This window comes from Amphiprion ocellaris, chromosome 5 (genome assembly GCF_022539595.1).
Source record: "Amphiprion ocellaris isolate individual 3 ecotype Okinawa chromosome 5, ASM2253959v1, whole genome shotgun sequence".
NCBI lineage: Eukaryota > Metazoa > Chordata > Actinopteri > Pomacentridae > Amphiprion > Amphiprion ocellaris.
In genome coordinates this window covers 33,558,619-33,579,951 of record NC_072770.1, presented here as the reverse complement: position 1 = coordinate 33,579,951, position 21,333 = coordinate 33,558,619, and the positions used below count along the sequence as shown (strand labels likewise).

The 21,333-nt window shown below is 37.5% G+C and overlaps 1 protein-coding gene and 1 long non-coding RNA gene across 2 annotated transcripts; one reads left to right on the top strand and one right to left on the bottom strand.

Moving 5' to 3' along the window:
• Window positions 1-833: 833 nt before the first annotated feature.
• LOC129348900 (uncharacterized) lies at window positions 834-4,599 on the bottom strand. The gene is made up of 2 exons (XR_008601644.1): window positions 4,390-4,599; window positions 834-4,252 (listed from the first exon to the last, which is right to left on the bottom strand). It is a non-coding gene; the product is annotated as an uncharacterized LOC129348900 (long non-coding RNA).
• A 2,066-nt stretch (window positions 4,600-6,665) lies between these two features.
• LOC111578054 (protein shisa-5-like) lies at window positions 6,666-19,583 on the top strand. The gene is made up of 5 exons (XM_023284639.3): window positions 6,666-6,905; window positions 8,232-8,286; window positions 9,041-9,177; window positions 16,408-16,629; window positions 17,875-19,583. The coding sequence occupies exons 1-5, from the start codon at window positions 6,839-6,841 to the stop codon at window positions 18,057-18,059; spliced, it is 666 nt and encodes a 221-aa protein (XP_023140407.1). The 5' UTR covers window positions 6,666-6,838; the 3' UTR covers window positions 18,060-19,583.
• Window positions 19,584-21,333: the final 1,750 nt, after the last annotated feature.

Sequence of the window (21,333 nt, the reverse complement as noted above, 5' to 3'; positions counted from 1 at the left end):
GGATGGTAATTTACAAGGGCGTTGATATCTGCCCATATATGACACCTCAAGCTGCTCCTCAAAGTGGTTTTGAGTTTCTCATACAAGACATAAACTTCAGCTTAATGCTTAAACGACTGGTTTATGGAGTTATTAGTGGAGCAAAAATTTCTCAGACCAAAGACCTGAACTGCAACTGTGAAATTTATGGCTGTAGAACACACGTGAGAGAGAGAAAAATGGCTTAAGAGTCACAGATTTGTAAGTTTATAATTCCCTCCAACTGTCACAGGTGCGCAGTTGTTTTGCTCCAATAATAGCATCTCACGCCCTAATCTGCTGCAGAGATTTTCTGTGCACATGTGACAGGGGTACTGAACCTACAGTATATACATGTGTGTTCTTGGTAATGCAATCTTTGCAAAAGTTTGTAACAGAAAAGTCATTAATCACATATACAGTGTCTCTGACACTGTTAAATCAAGCACAAAGCTGACATTAAATACAAGATACACTAATATAGATATAAACAGTCGACAATCAGTTGCTATGATATACAGTAGGTACTTTAAACAAATCAATTGTCCTTGCTGTATGTAATCCTTTACAGAGGCTACAGTGTCTAGTTTTAGTTGAAATGCTTTTAGAGATATTTTACTGTATATATAGTCTATCTCATACAGTCTATGTTCTACACTTAGTGATAAAAATATTGGGTGGAACACACCTCAGTATAACTGGTAAAAACTACAGCATATAAAAACTGAACAAGCTACTTGTCCAAGGAGTTTAAACAAAAGCAGAAAAATAAAACCTTCATGTTCTGCAGATATATGTTTTAAGCATTTCTTTAAAAAAAAAAAAAAAACAGAAAAAATAAAACAAAGAAAGATGAATCTCTTAGGTTGTAATGGTTAACAACTTAACTTTATTGACAAATGACATTATCATTGTTTTATTACTTGTGTTGTGACTATACTGGCACTAATTATTGGAAGCGCATGCTCCAACAAAAGCAGAATATATAAACAGAATATTTAAATGTTTGTCATGTTCAGTAACTATAACACTTGTGTTTTTAAATAAATAACTCACTGAAAAAAATACACTTAGCTTAGGCCTAATATCTACAAAGAATAGCGTTCATATGTTCCACCCGACCTCTGCAAAATGAAATCAAAATTTCCTGCATCTCAAGAGAGTTCATTCTGATATCTGAATCTGTCAGTGACCTCCTGTGTCCTCAGGCCCTGTCATAATGTCGCCTCCTCTGCTGAGCAGTCGTGGTATTTTGCTGCCCTCTGCTGATCAAATCAGGCTAAGTTTTCTGAAGTTTTACACACGAGTGTCCCAGTGACATGGTGTCTCTTGTTAAAATTGATCAAAATAGTTTGCTTGAACTCAGAAAACATTTTCTCGTGGGGGTTAGGCATGGAAGACACTGTGACACAATATTAAGCCAAACGCAGATTAATTCAGATACTTTAGTCCACTAAAATTCGAGGAAACATTTACATGAAGGTTTTGTTATTTTTAGGATATAGTATATCAGTAAAGTTTTTAAAGATGGATTTTATATCTTAGAGAAAATTCTCAGTCATCCGGGTCATGACTTATCAAAAAAATTGGTTGAATCAAGTGCTGCTGGATTTAATAATAGATGCTTTAAGACTGACTGATGGGGAATCCCTGATATTTGGATAACATTCATACTTGGCCTTAAGTGACTCCAGTGACTCTGAAGGCTGTCATCATCAAAATAGCCGGGAGCAGTATTGAGCCACGTGATATCAACAGCATCATAATGACCCCACAGAGGTGAAATACACCCCACCAGTCAGTCAGAACTGAGGAGATCTCTTGGATGAGATGAGAAATGTCTTTAATCTACCGCTAAGTCCAGTTGTCCTCGATTCAACCATACTTGGATAACCATTATGCACATATACACTACCAGTCAAACGTTTAGACACACCTTCTCATTCAGTGTTTTTTTCTTTATTTTTTACTACTTACTACATTGTAGATACATAGTGAAGGCATCAAAACTATGAAACAATATATATGAAATTATGTAGTAAACAAGAAATTGTAAAATAACTCTAAGCATGTTTTATATTTTATATTCCTCAAAGTAGTCACTCTTTGCTTCGATGACAGCTTTGTAAACCCTTGGCCTTTTCTCAGTGAGCTTCGTGAGGTAGTCACCTGAAAAAGTTTTTACTTCACAGGTGTGCCTTGTCAAGGTACATTTGTGGAATTTCTTGCCTTCTTAATGGGGTTTGGACCATCAGTTGTGTTGTGCAGAAGTCAGGTTGGTACACAGTTGACAGCCCTATTTGACAACTGTTAGAATCCATACGCAGTTGCCAGGACCTCTGTTTTCCAGCTCACCGGTCCCATCCTGCAGCTCATCTGCTTCCATGTCCTCCTCCCAGACCAAATCTGGTAAGATTTCTTTACACTATGCAAACACCAACTCGTGATCAATATGTTGTCTTTTGGCCTATCCTAAAATCGAAAATTGCAGCATTTACTTTAACTGTGTTTATGAATATAGCAAATAACTACTAACAACTAGTATTTTAGGTGCTTTTATGCAGGAAAAAGGAAGCAGAGTGCTAACGCTGATGTGCTGAAGTACATGGACACTCGGACAAACAGTTCTTTGAACAAGCCAGGAGAGACAACGAGCTGATGTGCTCCAAAACATGCAACACATGGGTGGACTGATGGAATGGATGGTCCAATAATGAACACTAAAATATACTTTTTTTGTACATACTTCTGATTTTTAAATTGTGTTGTATTTTTAAAGTTTTCTGTTTGTGTGAACAAAAAAGTTGTGATGAGATGCATGTTTTGTGTCATATGTTGTTTCTTACTATTACAGCAAGCTAGTTAGATAAACTGCACTACTATAGCAGATATATAATTGAAGTGTGCTTACATGACGTGTCTACATATTATTTATGGAAAATATAAAAAGTTCATGCTATAGTGATATATCATGACAGTAGAGCATTTAAGTAGAAGCAGGGAATAGTGATTTCCTCATCTCAAACTATTTATTGAAACAATGGTAACAACAGTAGTGGATATATCACAACAAACAATGAATGTCTCATGACAATTTAGATAAAAAAAAAACAGAATGCCTTCAGTCACACTCAAAACGCCACTCGTCAGCACGGTTAAAATATTCCATCAAAGCTGCCCTAATGTCAGTCCCTTCCTGATTACCATGGTCAGGTACTGGTTGGACAGAAGGCTGAATGTTAACATGTCTACCTGGGAGCTCCTCAACAAAGTCATCCCCACGTTCCTCACAAATGTTGTGAAGGACACAGCAGGCCAACGCCATTTTCTTGCTCAGCTCCAGCTTGCAGTCATTTCTTTTTAGGAGGCATCTCCATCGTCCTTTTAATCTCCCAAAAGCCATTTGTACCACAGATTGCACACTGCTCAGCCTGTAGTTGTAAGTGTGCTGTTCAGGAGTCAGTCTGTCAGTGTCAGAAAACGGCTTCATGAGCCACTCCAGCATGGGGTAGGCTGGGTCGCCAATAAGGTAATGTCCAACATCACAGCCAGAGATGGTCACTTTGTTTTGCCCCAGTAACTGTCCATCACTTAAAATAGTCCACAAATGTGACTGTTTAAGCACTCTAGCATCGCACACACTCCCTGGAAAGCCAACACACACATCCCAGAAAAGTCCTTTGCCATCCACAACTGCCTGCAGAACAACTGAATGCCATCCTTTGCGGTTGCAGTAGTCCCTGGGATATTTTTCTGGTGCAATTATTGGAATGTGGCTGCTATCTATTGCACCCACACACTGTGGGGTTCTCCAACGACTTTTAAAAAAACAAGCCATTTTTTCTAATTTTGTGGCATCAGGAGTCGTGATGTGTACAGGAAGAAGCACCTGGATGACTGCATTACAGAATTCCTGGACACAGTTGAACACAGTGCTCAGGCCTACTCCGAAAAGATGGCTGATGGTCCTGTATTCACTGCCGGTAGCCAGTTTCCAGATGGCAATTGCGATCCGTTTTCGGACTGGGACACACAAGCGGTAAGTCGTGTCCTTTTTGGCCAGGATTTCACTGGTCCGATCGTAGATGTACTAGAATGACTCCCGGGACACTCGGAAGTTTTGCACAAACTGTTGCTCGCTGAAATCCGGAACAATCATGTCCCACCAGTAGCATGATTGAGGATGTGCCCAGGCAATAGACGATCTCTGCCTCACAATCTGCCTTAAGAACATCTATAAAGATAAACATAGATATTATCATCAACGTTTTTAAAACCGCTATGTAATGGATGCAAGCACAGTCGGAGCTAAGTAGCCAAGCTAACGCTAACACGTTCACTGTTAAGAATCAAAACGTCTTTGATAATTACCTTTTTTCTCAAACGTAGTCGCCGTTGAATGTGACTTCGACGACGACGGGTAGTTGCCAAATGCAGGATTATATGTGCATGGATCACACTGAAGGCATGCAAAGCCAGTAACAGCACTGGCATGGCTAAGTCCTCCATTGTTGTTGTGTGGGCTTCCTTCTGGCGCTAACGTTTTTGAACGGCTGCGTACGCAGTGACGTACTGACGTTTAACAGTGACGCAATGACGTGGCTCTAACTTGGCTCCTTGCCGATGGAAAAGCAAGCCGGTTCTTAGGAGGCACGAGATTTGAATAAAATAAGCACCAGCGCCGAAATAAAGTTCTGGTTCTGGTTCACCATGCGGAGGTTAGTTTGTGACAATTTAGTTAATAGTAGTTAATACAGTGTCAGCTACAAAAACAATCCAAACTTCCAGCTGATTGCCAGACTAATGTGTGATTTTGAGACTCTATCATGACTCTCTTAGTCAAAAAAATAACTTTGAGCCTTTTATTATTTCGGTTTATATTATTACAAATTTACTGAACACAAGTTAGTGGCTGATACACAGTGTATAGAGAGTGCAAGAAACCAGGGGGCCAGTAGGGGGCATCTTTGTCCTGGGCGACTGGGCTCAGGCTCTGGCAAATTGTAATTGTTTCAAAATGTCTGACATTTTAATAAAAAGATATATTGGAAACGATATAGTAACTATGTCTAATATGCACTGATTAAACAAATGTCAGTCTGCCATGGGTCCTGCCACATTATCTAACCTGAGGATCTGTCTTGAACTGGTGCCCATACAAACTCTAGACTCAGATCTTTAAACTATTTTTATTTGCTAGAAATACTACAATGTAAAAATAGTCTATTAGCCTAAAAGTAAACATATCAAAACTACAAGTACTCATTATTTGGACAAAAAATATCATGTGATTATATTGGATTATAACATTTATTTAATCATGATCTAAAAAGCATTTTTTTGATGTTGCAACTGGCCAAGATGAAGCAATTTAGTCAGTGGTTTTGTTGGTTGAGTAAAATCTAAAACAACAAAGTATAGAGTTATCAGATAAATGTGGTGGATTAAACAGTGTCCCTCCAGTGTGGGGGAGAAAAAATATACAAACAACGAGCAACACAAAAAGTATGGGCACCTCAAAACTGCCAGTGGGCTACTTAAATACATTCAAATCAGTACACAGGACACATGTACGCCTATATTAATTAGCTACTTTGTGGATAATGAGTAAAATAAAAATATTTTACAGAAACTAAGTTGAGCACCTTGACTAATGTACAAAATATGATTATATTGGCTTATATAAATGATCTAATCATCATGTAGTTGGCCGCAGTAAATGTAATTGCAGCAATATAGCAATGCCATTCTTTTAGAAAACTGTTTAATGATGTTAATTCCAGCATATCATGCGATTCATTGTTTACTTCTTCTTACCTGCTAAAAAGGTTATGCTAAAAGAGTTGTTGTGGGACATCATTTTTGCACTTCTGTCTTTATATATTACTTTTTAGGTATAAATTTCTGTATATATTGAGTTATATTTATTTTTATTACTACTGTTTTTTTCCTCCCTGTTCCTACTTCTATAGTTTCTCTATTTTTTTATTATTCTCTTCCATATTCCTAGGGTGACACAAACAGCCGAAACCAAATTCCTTGTATGTTGTGTACATACTTGACCATTAAAGCTGATTCTGATTCTGATGTTCCATGCATAATAGTTATTGTTTTAAATATTATGTTGAATAATTTTTTTCCCACCACAATTACAAGAGACATCGATGAAAAAATAACACCAAAAAAGGAGCTTTAAATTTGATTTTAATTGTTTTATTTGAGATTCAATTAGGGAAGGGACAAGAGAAAAATGGCATTTTAGGGGGAACTCCAGACTTATTTGGTATTTTAATCCAAGAAATACTTTTAAGATTTGGTCTCAGGACAAGTAAATATACACAACAACTGCATATTTTAGTATTTTGTACTTGGATTATTTGAAATTTGATGGATGGGACTTAAAATGTCCTCCAATTTTGGAATTACCCAAATCCTAAAGTAGAGTAACATTGCTACTGTTTGTGTCCAGTTTGCGTATTATTATTATTATTTTTTAGATTTAAAAAAAAAAAAAATTGCTGAGCTGAATTTACATATACATACATACATACATTCATATGTAGAAATTAAAATACGTTGTTTTTTTAATTGTTTTTAATTTTTACAAACGACATTCATTTATATACCTGTACATCTAGAATGATATATAGAGTACGGTGAGAGCAGCCAGGCAGTGGGCGGAGCTTGGTTGCTTGGAGGCGGCTCCGTGGTGAGCGGTTCTGGGCTGCAGCGGTGTTTCAGATCAGATCAGACCTCCTCCTGCCTGGCGTGGAAGGAGACTCCTTGTTTCCTGACTCGATACGGGAATCTTGACGTGACCATGGCGTCCGGCCTGTCCAGTGTCGCTGTGTTGGCTCTGTGTGTCGTCCTGTCCCCCTGTGTTTATGGTAAGTTCGTTGGTCCTCTCTGCAGACTGCCCTTGTTTTTCTTCTTTGGTTTCACTAGCTGCGTATTTTAGCTCCTGTCCGTGAGGTTAGCTTCAAACCAACCACTTTCAGGGCGATGCCACTGACGTTAGCGCTGAAACCAGACCTCTGCTGTCTGCTAAAACTTATCGTTTCTACATAAAACATTGTCTTCGCTGCCTCACGTTAGTTTCTCTCAGTTAATGCTCCCAGACTCTTTAACAAAAACACATTTAACTAACGTGTGACCGGTTAGTATTTTCTACAAACTTAGGTTATTGCTATTAGTTACTATAATGTTCCCATTTCAAGTAGAAAAAAGGAGTTTAATAATGTGTGAATATGAACTCTTGAAGCTAAGTTAGCCACTGTTCCAGACACAGTAGTAGTTTATAAGGTACAGGATGGTCCTGAAGGAAGGTTATAATGTTCAGTTTTAATTGAACAACTAATAGCTTTCAATGCTTTAGGATTGTGTTGAGTTATTTCTGTTAGTTACTCTAACTTCATTGGTATTAATGAGTTCATATTAGAAGTAGCTCTGTTGCATAATTTAACACCCCTGTAAACTATGCCCAAATAACCATAAAGTTGAATCAACAACTCTAAACTATTTATTAAACTGAACCTTATAATACAAATGAAGGACAGCTGTAGCAGTTGCTAGACTGTTTTAGGTTTAGTTAAGTACACCTAAAGGATTGATGTGTAAATAAGGGTGGACCAAATAACCTCTCTGTAAATACAGGATTAATTTTAACCCTAGACTTGTAACTGTTAGATTATTTTACTTTTGTCTAGTATAGTGGCAACTGAGTGTGTAGTTAGATAAAACCAGAGATCAGTTTGCTGGTTCGATTTCTCGATTGACTGTAGAGCTGCCACAGTTATTTTCATTATAAATCCAAAACTCTCAATACACTCTCCCAGAACCCACAGTGACATATCCTAATTATTTTTTTCATTCAACTAGTGGTCCAAAACACAAAGATATCTGGATTATTCCTGTAGAAATGAAGCAAAAATCAGAAAATCTACACATTTGGCGAGGTTTTAAGTACATCATTTTGGAAAAATTATTGATTTATTGTATAAATAGCTGCTGATCGATCAATTAACTAATCAACTGATTGTTTTATTTCTGGATTGCCATAAACCTGAGGCACTGTGTTAATGTGAGCTGTGTGTGTCATTATTCCCGTATAATACTTTTCTCCCAATTCATCACCGACATTTAAACCACTATTATAATTTTGTGATTAATGGTAACAATGTTTTCTCTGCCTCTCTGTTCTCTGTCTGCTACAGGGGATCACTGCCGTGATAGTTTCTGGCCACTTTCTAAGGAAGAACAAGAAGAATGGTATGCTGTTATCTTCTGTAATTCATAACAAACTGTCTCTTATTTCTTGGTATGAGAAAAAAAATTCCATTTTAGATAGTGAGACTGACATCAGTGGGTTTTTTTTAAAATCTCCCTCTATCTTACACCAAAGGTTTGAGACTGTGTGTACAATGATTTCACAGTTCAGTAACAGGAAGTAATGTCTTCCTGTACACGACCACCAGCATGGAACTAATGTGTGCAGCTACATTCGTAAACTATGTTACAAACTGGGTGGAGGATTAAAATGGTATTTCTTGGTCTTGAAAAATCTTTGAAGACATGGAATTCAGTTTTTTTATTTTTATTTTTTTAAGAAAAAGGCCTTTGCAAAGTATTATAAATCTTCATGTATGTCTTTATGCATGTTTTGTGTTGTGCCTGTGAGTTGTTGGAAGATAGCACACTCAGACAAATTGAAACTTGGATTACTGCCACAGTGGAGTGTGTGTGCGCATTTAATTCAGCATCTTAAGATATGCAGAAACACCGTTACTACTGCTGGCTATTGCAAAATCATTGTCTTATTGCTGCTAAATGATTAATTTAACTGGTTCATCAATCCTTCTGCCTCCTGCTGCTTATGCAAGTACTGATCACATTAATTAACTACATGAATGGGACTTATTGCTACATACTGCTGGGAAGTTCTGAAAACATGTGCACATTATCAGTAAGGTAATAGCAACATAAATACTATTTTGCATAATTTTGCCTTTTGTTTCTTTTTCAGCGACTACAGAAATTTCACTCACTCACCAATGCCCATGGTTGTTGGTGTCGTGATCTCCGTCATCATTATGCTGATCTTCATCTGCTGCTGTGTCTGTCCCTGCTGCTGTCTGTACAGAATGTGCCGCAAGCCACAACGTAAGTAGCCCTCCACCAACAGCTGATACTTCTTTTTGTGGTAGGTGATGCTTTTAGATGCATCTGGCTGGTGGTTCTTTGACCAAGAGTTTAAGTACCTTGATATTCACAGTGTTTCAGGGTATTAAAACAGACCATGGTTTGATTTATTTATGTTGGAGGTCAACATAAGGCACCACATTTTTGATATATTTAGTGGCTATGACCCCAGAATACTCTACAGAAATCCTACTCATGATGAGACACGCATTACCACAAAAATCGCCCTTGAAATAGTAAACCGACATAATTCATTACACATGAGCACTGATTAATGTTACTCATTGATAGTTTGAAACTTGAACCAAAAAAATAGGCTACTGACTCTGAGTCATGTAGACATCCCAGTCTCAATAAAATTGCATCAGTCTCCTTGTGCTTCTTGCATTGACAGATTTAACCAAATTGACCCAGATTTAAACTGTAGACATTTGCTGTATATTTTTTATTAGATTTTAGATACTTTTGAAAGGTTACAATTCTATTTCATGCAGTCTTCTTTTTGCAAAAAAAAAGGTTTTGTTTCAGGTAACTGAAATGTTTTTTTCACACCTATTAGCTTTTAGTTTCCTTTCTAGTTAACTGTAATAACCTTGTCCCACATACACTGGCTTGCTACCTTAGTTAGTCACTAATGGCTAAAAGCAGCACCTGAGAGTATCACTCTTTACTCCTGTTTTAGTAATGTTTCATGCAACACATCTGTGCAACGAAGCTGAAAGTCTATTTGTGTTCTGTTTTTAAAAATGTGCATCTTCTATAGTTTTTTTTGTCAAAGAGTAGCTCTGTAAGTACGTAGTATAGCTTCAACATCCACCTTTATATCATTTCTGTTAGAATCCAAGTATTAAAAGTGTAAACTTGTGCTGTGTTGCCCTTGTCTGCTGTTTGTAGTGTGCCTTTTTAATGCTCAGCTAGTAGAAGCTAGTCAGTGCATTGACCACAAATCTGATGTACGAATTGTGTCAGTGCACTTGTTCCAGATTTGCAGATCTGCAGATCAGCATCTGTGACAACTCCCATTTTTGAGCAATAATAATATTGTGCTTCATTCAAGTTACATAATCTTCTTCACAAAAAGCTGAATCACCGGTTACATTTTTATACATGGCAGCGATCTGGTAGTTTGTAACATAGCTGCAATGATTGTCCATATTAAAATAACCACAAACTTTTTGCAGTACGCATGTAACCGTTTTATTTAGGTATCATTTTATACAAAGACCAGACTGACAAATGACCCATGTAGCTAAACGTAAATGATGTAAACAGGAGGTTAATACTGCTTATTGAGTAATATATTGACGGATTGCGGGTATATGCTGCTGCATTTGCAACATGGTGCTGCACATGTGTAGGTTTCCTGCACATAACCAACGAGCAACACAGTTTTGAACTGCTGGCTGTTGAGAGCTTTTTAACCTACATGCAGTGTTGGATTTTTGCCTTGTCTAAAACATGAAGTCACACTCTTGGTTTCCAGTGTGTTGGAGTATTTGTCTGTGTTGTTTTCGCGAAGCAGAACATCAGGGAACTCATTTGAGGACTGCTGGCCCACCCACCACATGACTTTCATTATTGCAGTGGTTTGGTCTTACTAATAACATCAGCATTGACACACAGGCAGCAAACTAATCTAATGTTCCGAGATCACCGCAGTCTGCAAAGATTATGTAAACTGTGTGTGGAAGTGTGGCGTTCATAGTTGTGCTCCTCTGGCACGCCGTAGGTTTCGCTTTTGTGAGATCCTTTGTGGTGAGCCGTGTATCCCACAGGTTGATGATTCAGTACAGTCAGAGATAATTGCTGTTTGGACTTCTTGCCTAACTTTGATGCTGTTGTATTTGCTTCAGTGGAAAGATCATGCCCTTACTTGATTTTTGGTGCTGCTTACTTTCAGTGCTGTGAATTCAGGTGTACATATGACAAATACATTTTCTGCAGATGTGAATTCTAGTTTAAAGATGCTTAGAAACACCTTTATGGGCTTTTGCGGTTTTAATGAAGTTGTCTTTATTAAACCACATCTATAGTATCTACGCTACTATTCAAAAGTTTGGGGTCACCCAGACAATTTTATGTTTTCTGTGTAAACTTACACTTTTATTCATGTGCTAACATAATTGCACAAGGGTTTTCTAATCATCAATTAGCCTTTCAACACCATTAGCTAACACAATGTAGCATTAGAACACAGGAGTGATGGTTGCTAGAAATGTTCCTCTGTACCCCTATGGAGATATTCCATTAAAAATCAGCTGTTTCCTGCTAGAATAGTCATTTACCACATTAATAATGTCTAGACTGTATTTATTATTCATTTAATGTTGTCTTCATTGAAAAAAAGCTGCTTTTCTTTCAAAAATAAGGATGTTTCTAAGTGACCCCAAACTTTTAAATGGTAGTGTACGTGTTACAAGTAAACCTATATTTTTCTTCTTGTGAACACATCTAACTCAAAAACCAAACCCCACAATTAGCTGATTGCCCTACGTATTATCTGTCAAGCCAGATAACAGTAACAGCAATGTCACCATATTGGACTGGCTGACATGTTTCTTCAGTCTGTTGTACAATAAATGTCACTTATTCCTGTTCATCCCACATCAATGTTCTGACAGTTTTAGATTTTTCATCAGCCCCTTTTCTTTATGTTGCCTTTAATTTTTGTTCTCATTTCAGTTTATTTTTAGTTAGTTTCTAGAGTTAATGTGCGTGTTTCAGTTTAGTTTATATTGTTTCAAAGTGTTGTTTCATTTTTTTTGTTAGTTTTGTTTGTCAGGGACAAGATTTAAGAAATTCTGAGTAGTTCTTACATTACAGACACAACACTTTGTTAAGGCTACTGACTCACAGTCACGTAGACATCCCAGTTTCAATAAACATGCATCAGTGCCTCCTTGTGCTTCTTGCATTGACAAATTTAACCAAATTGACCCAGATTTAAACTGTAGACATTTACTGTATATTTTTATAAGATTTTAGGTACTTTTTTAAGGACACAATATAAGTTCTGTCTTCAGTCTTATTTTTTCTAAAATCAAATTCTTATTTCAAGTCACTAAAAGCTTTTTTTTTATACGTACTTTTAGCTTTTAGTTTAATTTGTAGGTAACTATAATGAGTTGTTGTCATTAGTTAGTCACTAATGGCTCAAAACAGCACAGAGAATATAACCCTGACCTACACTATTTACAATACAATACAATACAATAACTTTATTTATCCCCGAAGGGAAATTCAATTCTCCTGTTTTAGTAATGTTTCATACAACACATCTATGTAATGAAGCCGAGAGTCTATTTGTGTTCTGTTTTTAAAAAACTGCATCTTTTGTAGGAAGCTCACCAACCTTGACTACTAAATTATTGTAGCTTTTTTGTTGCTTTCAATGTTTACTATCTAAGAGTAACTCTGTAACTCCGTAGTATAGCTTCAACGTCCATCTTCATGTCATTTCTCTTAGCATCAAAGTACAAAATCAGTATTAAAAATGTAAACATATGCTGTGTTGCACTTGTCTGCTGCTTGTAATGTGTCTTTTTTAGTTAGTGCATTTGACCACCAAATCTGTTGTACTAACTGTGATCAGTGCACTTGTTCCAGATCTGCATCTGAGCAGCATTAACATTTAAGTGCTGTTGCCTTGGATCTCTCCTATTTTCGAGTAGTTGCTGTGCAGTTTTTGAAACCAAATGCCGGAATCAAACTCAGCCAATATTTATGTGGAAAAGTTTTTGCCATCAGTTAGTGTGAATAATCAAAAACTCTTCAGGAATTCAGTTCAGCCTGCAGTGTTTGCAATCGAGCCTTTGTCTTTTAAAGTTCCGTCTGCATCTCATGTCCAGAACATAACATAGATCCAATGAATTCTTCTTTGGCTTCTGTCCTACAAGTTTTATTCATTGCTCAGAGTTTGAGTCATAAGCAGAGACAACTGGCTTCACACATGGACTTTTTCATTTCTTGAACCACTTACTTTTTTTGTGTTGCTAGCTCAGACATGTTTTTAAAGGCTAATTCACCAAACTCGCTCAGCTTGATTAAAGTTGTTATAAATCCCCCATGTCATCCTGATAAATATCACCTCAGAAAGTGTGTGTTGGTGAGATTTCATTAGTAGCATAGTCCATGCTTTCTGTTCAACTTTGTGTGAGAAAGTTTAATTCATGACTCTGGGATAATTTGATATTAAAGCCCTTGACTCATATGCATAGTTATGACAAAATCTGCCATTAAAAAAATAAATAAAGATAAAAAATACATCTAGTAAGTTGGTCTTAGTTTACTTGAGTTAATATTGGTATCATATTTAAACAAAAAAACTAACAAAAAAACCCTTTCATAACATGAAATAGTGATTTCACATCACATCCCTTTTGTACCTTTTTGAGAAAATATGTAAATGGCTCAAATTCCCAACTCAAATGTGCCTCTTCTGCACAAACCTGATTGTATAAGTTGTTTGTGTTTTTATCAGTGAAACGAGCATATTGGAAGGGAAAAAAACAAGCAGATACGCTTGTTTATTAGGATGAATATTCAGGTTAGAGTGTGAGGACAGATGCTTACATCATATATTTACATAGACAGAAAACATTAGCATGTGATGCCACCACGCCTTATATATTAGGAGCTTTGTGCAATCTGTGACAGAGAACCCCTCTGCACTTAATTCCAACAGTGTGGATTTAATTCTAGTTTACACCACTTAATCCATTCTTTCTGCTGTATTTTCTCCTCTTCGTAGTTATTATATCACACAAGTCATGCCAGCCATTTGATTCACTTTTTTCAGTGAATTCCTTAAAGCACTCCTGTGTTTATACGTATATACAGTCAAGTATATTATCACAACTCGCTTTCTGTCAGTTTGACCTTCTAGCCAGTTTGTTCAGGGTTTGCCAGTCGGTGACAACGTTCTGACAGAGAGGCTGAAACAGAAGTGAGCAACATAGTGTGGCTTCCTTGGCTGAGTGTTGCACGTTGGGATCAAATCCAGGAATGTTAGAGCTCCACCTCGTATGAGTCATTGTTTCCACGACAACCACAGAGGGGGAAAACTCAAGGCCATCCCACGTCATTTACAGGAAGTGGTCATGATGACTCCCACTCTGTAAAAAAAGAAAAAAAAGAGAGAGAGAAAAGAAAGGCATGTCTGTCGTCCCTCAAGTGTTTTTTTTTTAGCAGCGCTGTCTTCCGGATACTGTTGGATTTACATTTTAGATGGAGTCATTAGGAGGCCCTGCAAAGATATGTGTTTAAATCTGTGTTTGTATGTACTAAATATCATCTCAGCAAGTGATAATGATTTGTTCAAGTTAGTTTTCAAAATACTGTAACCTAAATCATGTTTAAGTTCCCTGACTAAGACCAGATAGCCTATGATAGGTGACATATCTTCAGTGAAACAAGCACCATCCTTTACCGCCTTATCTTTGATTAATGTTCAGCTTTAGACTTTCTTTAAAAGCGTATTAACTATAATTAAAAATGCAAGTTAAAGCTTTGTTAAACTTTCATTTGTAAGATGAGATAAATGGATGTGTAAATTTATGTGTAGCATTTTTGTCTCCTGTCTTCTGTGTCTAGATTGTGGTGGATTTGCACTTCAGGGGTTAAAAAACAAAACAAAACAGCATTTGTTTAATATTGTTTCTCAGTGCTCATCTGTTCTCTGTGCTGTCTGTAACAGCAGCATGTTGAGACAGACGTCCGCCCACCATTAGTCTGCGTCTGCTGGAGGTTTCTTCCTGTTTAAAGGGAGTTTTTCCTCCCAACTGTTGGCGTGTGCTGCTCAAGGGGGAATTGTTGGGGTTGTCTCAGTAATACTGAAAGATCTTGACCTTACCACATTAAGTGCCCTGTGATGACTTATGTTAGGATTTGGTGCCATATGTTTAAAAAAAAAAAAAAAAGTAGAATTATTATTTAAATATTACAACAAAGACCGTGCAAGAATCCTAGTGACACTAAATCAAGTAACATTTGGACGCCAGAACAATTTCTAGATTTGTTTTTTTTTTTAGCTGTTCTTACTGTCAGGTTTACACAGTAGATTAAATGCAGAAGTTGTGGTCTGAGTTAACTAATTTACATCTCTGAAATGTGGACTTCTCTTTTCTTTTATTGTTGTAATGCTGTGTACTTACCATTGTCTGAGTGTATTTCTTAATCTCTGTGTATGCACAGGGTTTCTGCAGGGCATTAAAAAGCATTAATAGTCATTAAATAGATTTTGTGAAAATTAAGGCCTTAAATGGCATTAAAAATCATTAAATTTGATTTTCAGTGGCATTAAAAATTCTTTCTGCAGTTTTCAAAAAAATATTTGATAATAATGATATAATATTATATAATTATAGACTGTGATTCGTCAGATATGTGCATCTGCGTAAACATGCCGAAGCATTGAAACAATTGTTAAGGCTGGTTGGGTACAATTGCCAAAAACTGCATGTTTGGAAAGTGGCCGGCAGGTTGGACCAGTTGGAGGAGAGCTGGGAAATGGGGAAACACAAATTCCAGTAAAAATGGCAAGAAAATGTGGAATTCGGAGACTGACTACGGCCCGTGGGTGGTCAGGGGTGGTTTCCGGATTCAGAAGTAGTGAAATGTAGGGACAGTTTTCATATAAAAATCATCTTTTACAAAAAACCAAACCTGTGTAATTTGTTGAATTCACGGTTGTGGCATTAAAATTTTTACAGTCTAGCATTAAAATGGCATTAAAAAGAATTAAATTTGACTGGCTGATTTCTGCAGAAACCCTGATGCAGTTTAGCTGTGAAAATACATTGTGGTTAATCAGGAGGTATATTTGCCACCTGTTTGGGCTACTGTTACTGTCAGCATTAGTGTTTTTATTTGCCTTGTTAACCAACGTAAGATCAAGTTTACCCATTTCAGCTCAAACCAGAAATGAGCTTTTGTTCGTTAAGGCTTGTTAAGTTGCTTAAATTGCACAACAGACCGAAAAAGACAAAGTTTAAGGTGCAATAGCGAAGTGCTACGTCCCATTTGTACGCATGCTGCATGAAACAGTGTGTAGTTTGCAAGGGACAGCTGTAGTATGTATTTAAAAAAACAAAAGAAAAAGTATACAATTTAAAACACAGCCTGTGATTGAACCTTTAGCTAGCACATATTAGCTGTATTTCTTATGTGGTTCTGTGTTTTGTTTGGTTACAGCTGTGATAGCTACCACCCACACCACAGTGGTCACCGGCACTCCTCACCCGTACCCCCAGCAGCAGGCTGCCATGCCCGGACCCTCTCGGTCCTACCAGGCGGTCCAGTATCCGCCCTACCAGCCGGTGCCAGTGCAGCCTGCCTACCCGGCTCAGCCCATGCCCACATCATCACCCTACCAAGGACAACAGTTCGCCCCGCCACCAACGTATCAGGAAGCCAGTGAGTGTGGATTTCAACACCAACAATATTTTTGTTTCAAACTCTGACAAAATATGTTAGTTGATAAATGTTTTCCTCTCTTCATGAGTTGATTTAGCCTCTCATCAGACTATTTTAGGCAGCAGAATCTTGTTTGTGCATGCAGTGTTATCTAATATAATTGGCTCCTGGAAAGAAAAAGAAAATGAATCTACTGTCTGACCAAACATTTTTCAGCTGCACAAACATATAGACCAACAAAACTCCTGTGAATGTAGTGTTTTCAGTCACCCTTTTCTCTGCTATTAAGAGTAATAAGTGACAACTGATGACAGCTTTTAGCCTTTTAAAATCTTCATCTAGATGTTTGCCAAATGCGTATTACTGCATTGACGTTTCCTGGTGTTTTATCTGCTTGCCTTGAGTTGAACCCAGACAACAAACAGCGTTTTAGTTAATAAATACTGCTTATGAATGATCAGGCCTGTGTGCAGTAATGCCAGCAGAGCAACGACAGCGAGGGAGTAGCTCTGTTCAAACATCCAGAAATTGGAAGTGACAAACTGGATTCAGTCTGTTGTGCTACTGCAGAGCAGAGTGACATGAATACTGTCTGCTTTAAATAGGCTAACACTGCTTCTTTTGAAGACCTTGGATAGGCAAAAACAAAAAAGGCACGACAAAAATCTGACTAAAATGTCACAATATTAAAAGTTTTGTTGACTACAACATTGAATATTTCACCCAAGATAAGATAACCACAAATGTAAATAATGTTCTGCATAGTTTGGATTTGTTTTGTTAGCTTTTGCTGCAAGGAGTCAACTAAGGCTAAAATAAAGACGGTGTCTAAACTGCTGTCTTTCACCATGTCTTGTTTATAATTCCTGTCTGTGTCAATGCTATGAGGGCTCCATTCTTACAGATAACTGCAAGAAACAGTGGTTTTAAGATTGTATTGCAATTATACAAAGTGTCAATAACAGATTTCTTTAGAGACACACAGCATACTGCCCTTTACAAAGTAATTACATACTACATTGAAGCTTGAGGAAATTTAGCAACATTATGCAATTTTAGTGCCTCAGAATAGCTGTAATCGGAAGCGGAGGTGGAAAAACCACCGCTGGTATAAATGTTGGTTCATGTTTTGTAAAACGGGGAAGGAAACATTTCTGTGTATGCCACAGAACTGCAGTGCTGGTCAGTGCTTGAAACTTTTTCAGCCCTTTAATCCTCAAACTATGTTTTCTTTTCTGTTTCCAGCCGGTCCTGCCCACCCTCCTCAACCGATGCCTTACAGCCAGGCTGCGTACGGCCCCGGCCAGCCAGCGTACCCTCTGCAGCCTCCTGTCCAGCCACAGCCCAACGCTCCACCCGCATACCCAGACTTCCTCGCCCAGCCTGCATACAACCCCGAATATGTTGCACCACCACCCAAGACCGGCTAGTGAACCTCAGCGCTGCGCTGTCAGCCTCAAACGTGCTGCGACATTTTCCAACTTGGCAGAACTGGAAATCTGAATGAAGATGAGAAATTCCAGAGCACTTTGATTGTGTGTTCTGTTGGTTAAATATGGGAATGTTATTACAGTAATGCTGTGGCTGTTCTGTTGAACAGTTGCCAGGTGAAAATGTTGACACCTTTTGGCTCGTGTTGCATGGACTTACAGTACATATACGTAGTGAGATTGTCTTTTTTTTAACAGTTCCTTAGTGGCTCCATCTTAGTCGTCTTGGCAAAATTAAACATGAAACCACTGAGTCTGATTTTAAAGAGTAGATAAAGTCCTTCGTCATTTTTCAGCCTTGTGCCTCTGTGTCTCCCTCCTGCCTTTACTCTCCACTGGCCAAACCTGCCTGGCCTCTTCATCGGCCTACAGTGACTGCAGTCACATTCAGTGGTCTGATTTTGGAGAGCGTATTCTGATGTCTGTGGCCATCGTCTCATTGCTATATGACAGTTTATAGCAGACTGAAGAAGTGCTTTGAACCCTTTTCTTACACATGCTTAGGTTCTTCCTCTCTGCTGCAAAAAGTGTGTACCGCTTTATAAGTCCTGTAAATGTTACTTGGGAACAAATCAAGTCCAAGTGTGCAACGCTTGTCACTGGAGGATGTATGCTGGAGAAGATTTTTGTCGTTGTCAGCTGACTGCTGGCATTCAGATTGTAACAGAGGGGATAGGGATTGTTCAGGAAGCTGAGTGCTTTTCACTATGATAACTTATGCTTACTCATGACTTCTCTCCTGTGACATGGAAATTGTTCCCCCTCCGCTGTCTTAGAATGTTTTCCAATTCCTTAAGTGCACCTAAAAAAAAAAGGAGGCTTCTGGAGAAGCTAAGCCACAAGAAGGAGAAGCGATGAGACACGCTGACATAATGAAAAGCACCCAGGGTCTTTATTTATCCCACCAGCTAAAGGGAAAGTTCATGACAATTCAACAAAGTAGTAATGTTTACTTTTTTTGTGTTCATGCACACAGAAGACTTCGCCTGATGTTTTTTTTTTTCTCCTTGTCGCTCAGGTTGTTTTCATTTGCCCATCTTTCTTTTGTACATGTATCTAACTGAGCTGTATCTAACACATTGGCAGCTTTAGATTTATTAACCAAAGGAGATTATTTTCTTTTCAATCAACCAAACATCCACAGTCGGGACAGCAAACAGAAAGTGTGACGTTACACACAATAAATGCAAGAAACAACTGTGCCTTCTTAGCCACGTTACTTTTTACCAAGCAAAAGTTTGCATGCCATTTAGAACACTTCTTTTCTGTTTATTCTTGAGTGGTCTGTTTCACGAAGCCATCCACATTACTTTTTTGCTTGTTATTTGTGCTGTTTTCTAAAAGCAGCCATTAAACATTGTAGCCTTTCAACCTTTGTTCCTTTTGTTACAACACGAACTGCATGTTGTGAAACTTTAATTGTCTTACCTTCAGCATTGTTAAATTATACTGTTTTTTTTCTTGTGTTGTGTCACTTGTGTTTTCCTTCCAAAAAGCCATCACTTCTGCTTTCTGCTGACTGAAATTACTTGAAACTAGTTTTACTAAGGTGACCTTTTTTCTTGCAAAGTACAGCTGAAGTACATTCATAAGTCATATGACAAGCCTGGCATTGATCCGTTGAGCCACCATGATGGAAGTCCCTGACTTTCCAGCTTCCTTTGTTTAGGCTTTGGTTGCGGTCAAAGAGCTTAGTAGCAACCATATTCCATTTAGTTGTTTTCACATGTATGCCAGGACCTATTTTACCTTTTGATGTTCGAGACACGACATGCCAGCTAATGAACAGAGGCCTAATGTCACCTTTGTTGGTAATTTTCTTACGTAGACTGACTAATCGATTTGTTTGTCGTAGCATACATCGTTGTAGGCCATGCTTTCTGACTGAAAACTGTCTTTAATGTTGTCTTGTGCCTGTGAGTTCAGTCCTTTGGCCAGTGTTGATTCTTCAAGGTGACTTTAATTGGAGTGTTTTTATTTGTGTGAGTGTGTGGATTACAGGTTACAGTCATATACAGGATGTTCTTTGGGAAAAAACATAGTGACAGAGATTTGTTTTTGCACCCTTTCTGTTCTTCATTCAAGAACAATTGTCACTGATGCTTCTTTTAAAATATATATGTATATATAATAGGGGTGTCACGATATGCCACCATTAAAGATTAAAGATTGATATGTTTATTAAACTGTGAGATCAACTATCTAGTTGAAACTCCGACATTGAAACAACCTAGAGTCACATTTGCTGACTGTCCACCTCCCTATACTCAGATTTTGAGTGTAAATCATTTGCCAAAAAGGAGGCAAAATGCACAATATGCAAAGTTCAACAAGCTCTTTTGATTGACAGCATTAATGTTATTATTGGTTCAGGATAATCATGTCTTGATAATCTGATATCGTGACAGCCCTAATATACAACTTTCATTTTGTGAAAAAAGTTCAATAAAGTATATATTTTCTGTTTTCCACAAGTTTTGGATGTTGAATTTTCAGAAAGGAATGTGATATGTACATTTGTGACAAAAGTGACAGAATCAAAGGAGTACTGCTAAATAATCAGATTAATGAATGTATTTTTATTTTTTTAAAAACAAATACAGGTTATTTGAGGGACTGAATATAAATATTGCGAGTGCAATGTCATGAATTTTCTTTGCTCTGAAACTTATAATGGGAGGGTAATATGATACTTTATAATATAGGTGTATAATGAGGAATAGTTTCCTTTAAAACAAAAGACTGGTACAAAATAATCTGGTACTAATGAATAAAAGGTGTTCATTTGGCACATTTCTATTTAATGATGTAATTCCTTTTAGTCACTGGTGTAGCCAAGAAGCTGATTGTGCACAGTAGGTTAGCAGAGCAAACAGAAATTGTCAATTGGTCTACAAGTAAATGGCTTTACAAATAGGAAGAATAAATTAACATTTACTCTGGTTTATATAATTAGTATCAAATTGCACAAAGAACCTGCTAACTTTTTACAAATACTGATGCAGTTATTCCTTGGATTTCAGTGATGGATAAGGGACAGAACAGCAAAACTAATCCTAAACCTTAACAACTAAACTTACTGTTTTTGTAGAAATCCATTTTGTCTACTGTTTTTTTTTTTTTATTGAGGGTATGTTGGAGTTGCTGTTGCTGTGTGATAATTAGCTTTAAGTGCTCAAGCGTAACAGACTAGATCAAAAGAGACTGGGTGGAG

Excerpts from the sequence above, each read along its gene's own strand:
- LOC111578054 (XM_023284639.3), top strand. The coding sequence starts at position 6,839 with ATGGCGTCCGGCCTGTCCAGTGTCGCTGTGTTGGCTCTGTGTGTCGTC. Across the intron at positions 6,906-8,231 it reads CCTGTCCCCCTGTGTTTATG|GGGATCACTGCCGTGATAGT; the intron begins GTAAGTTCGTTG and ends TGTCTGCTACAG. Across the intron at positions 9,178-16,407 it reads AATGTGCCGCAAGCCACAAC|CTGTGATAGCTACCACCCAC; the intron begins GTAAGTAGCCCT and ends GTTTGGTTACAG.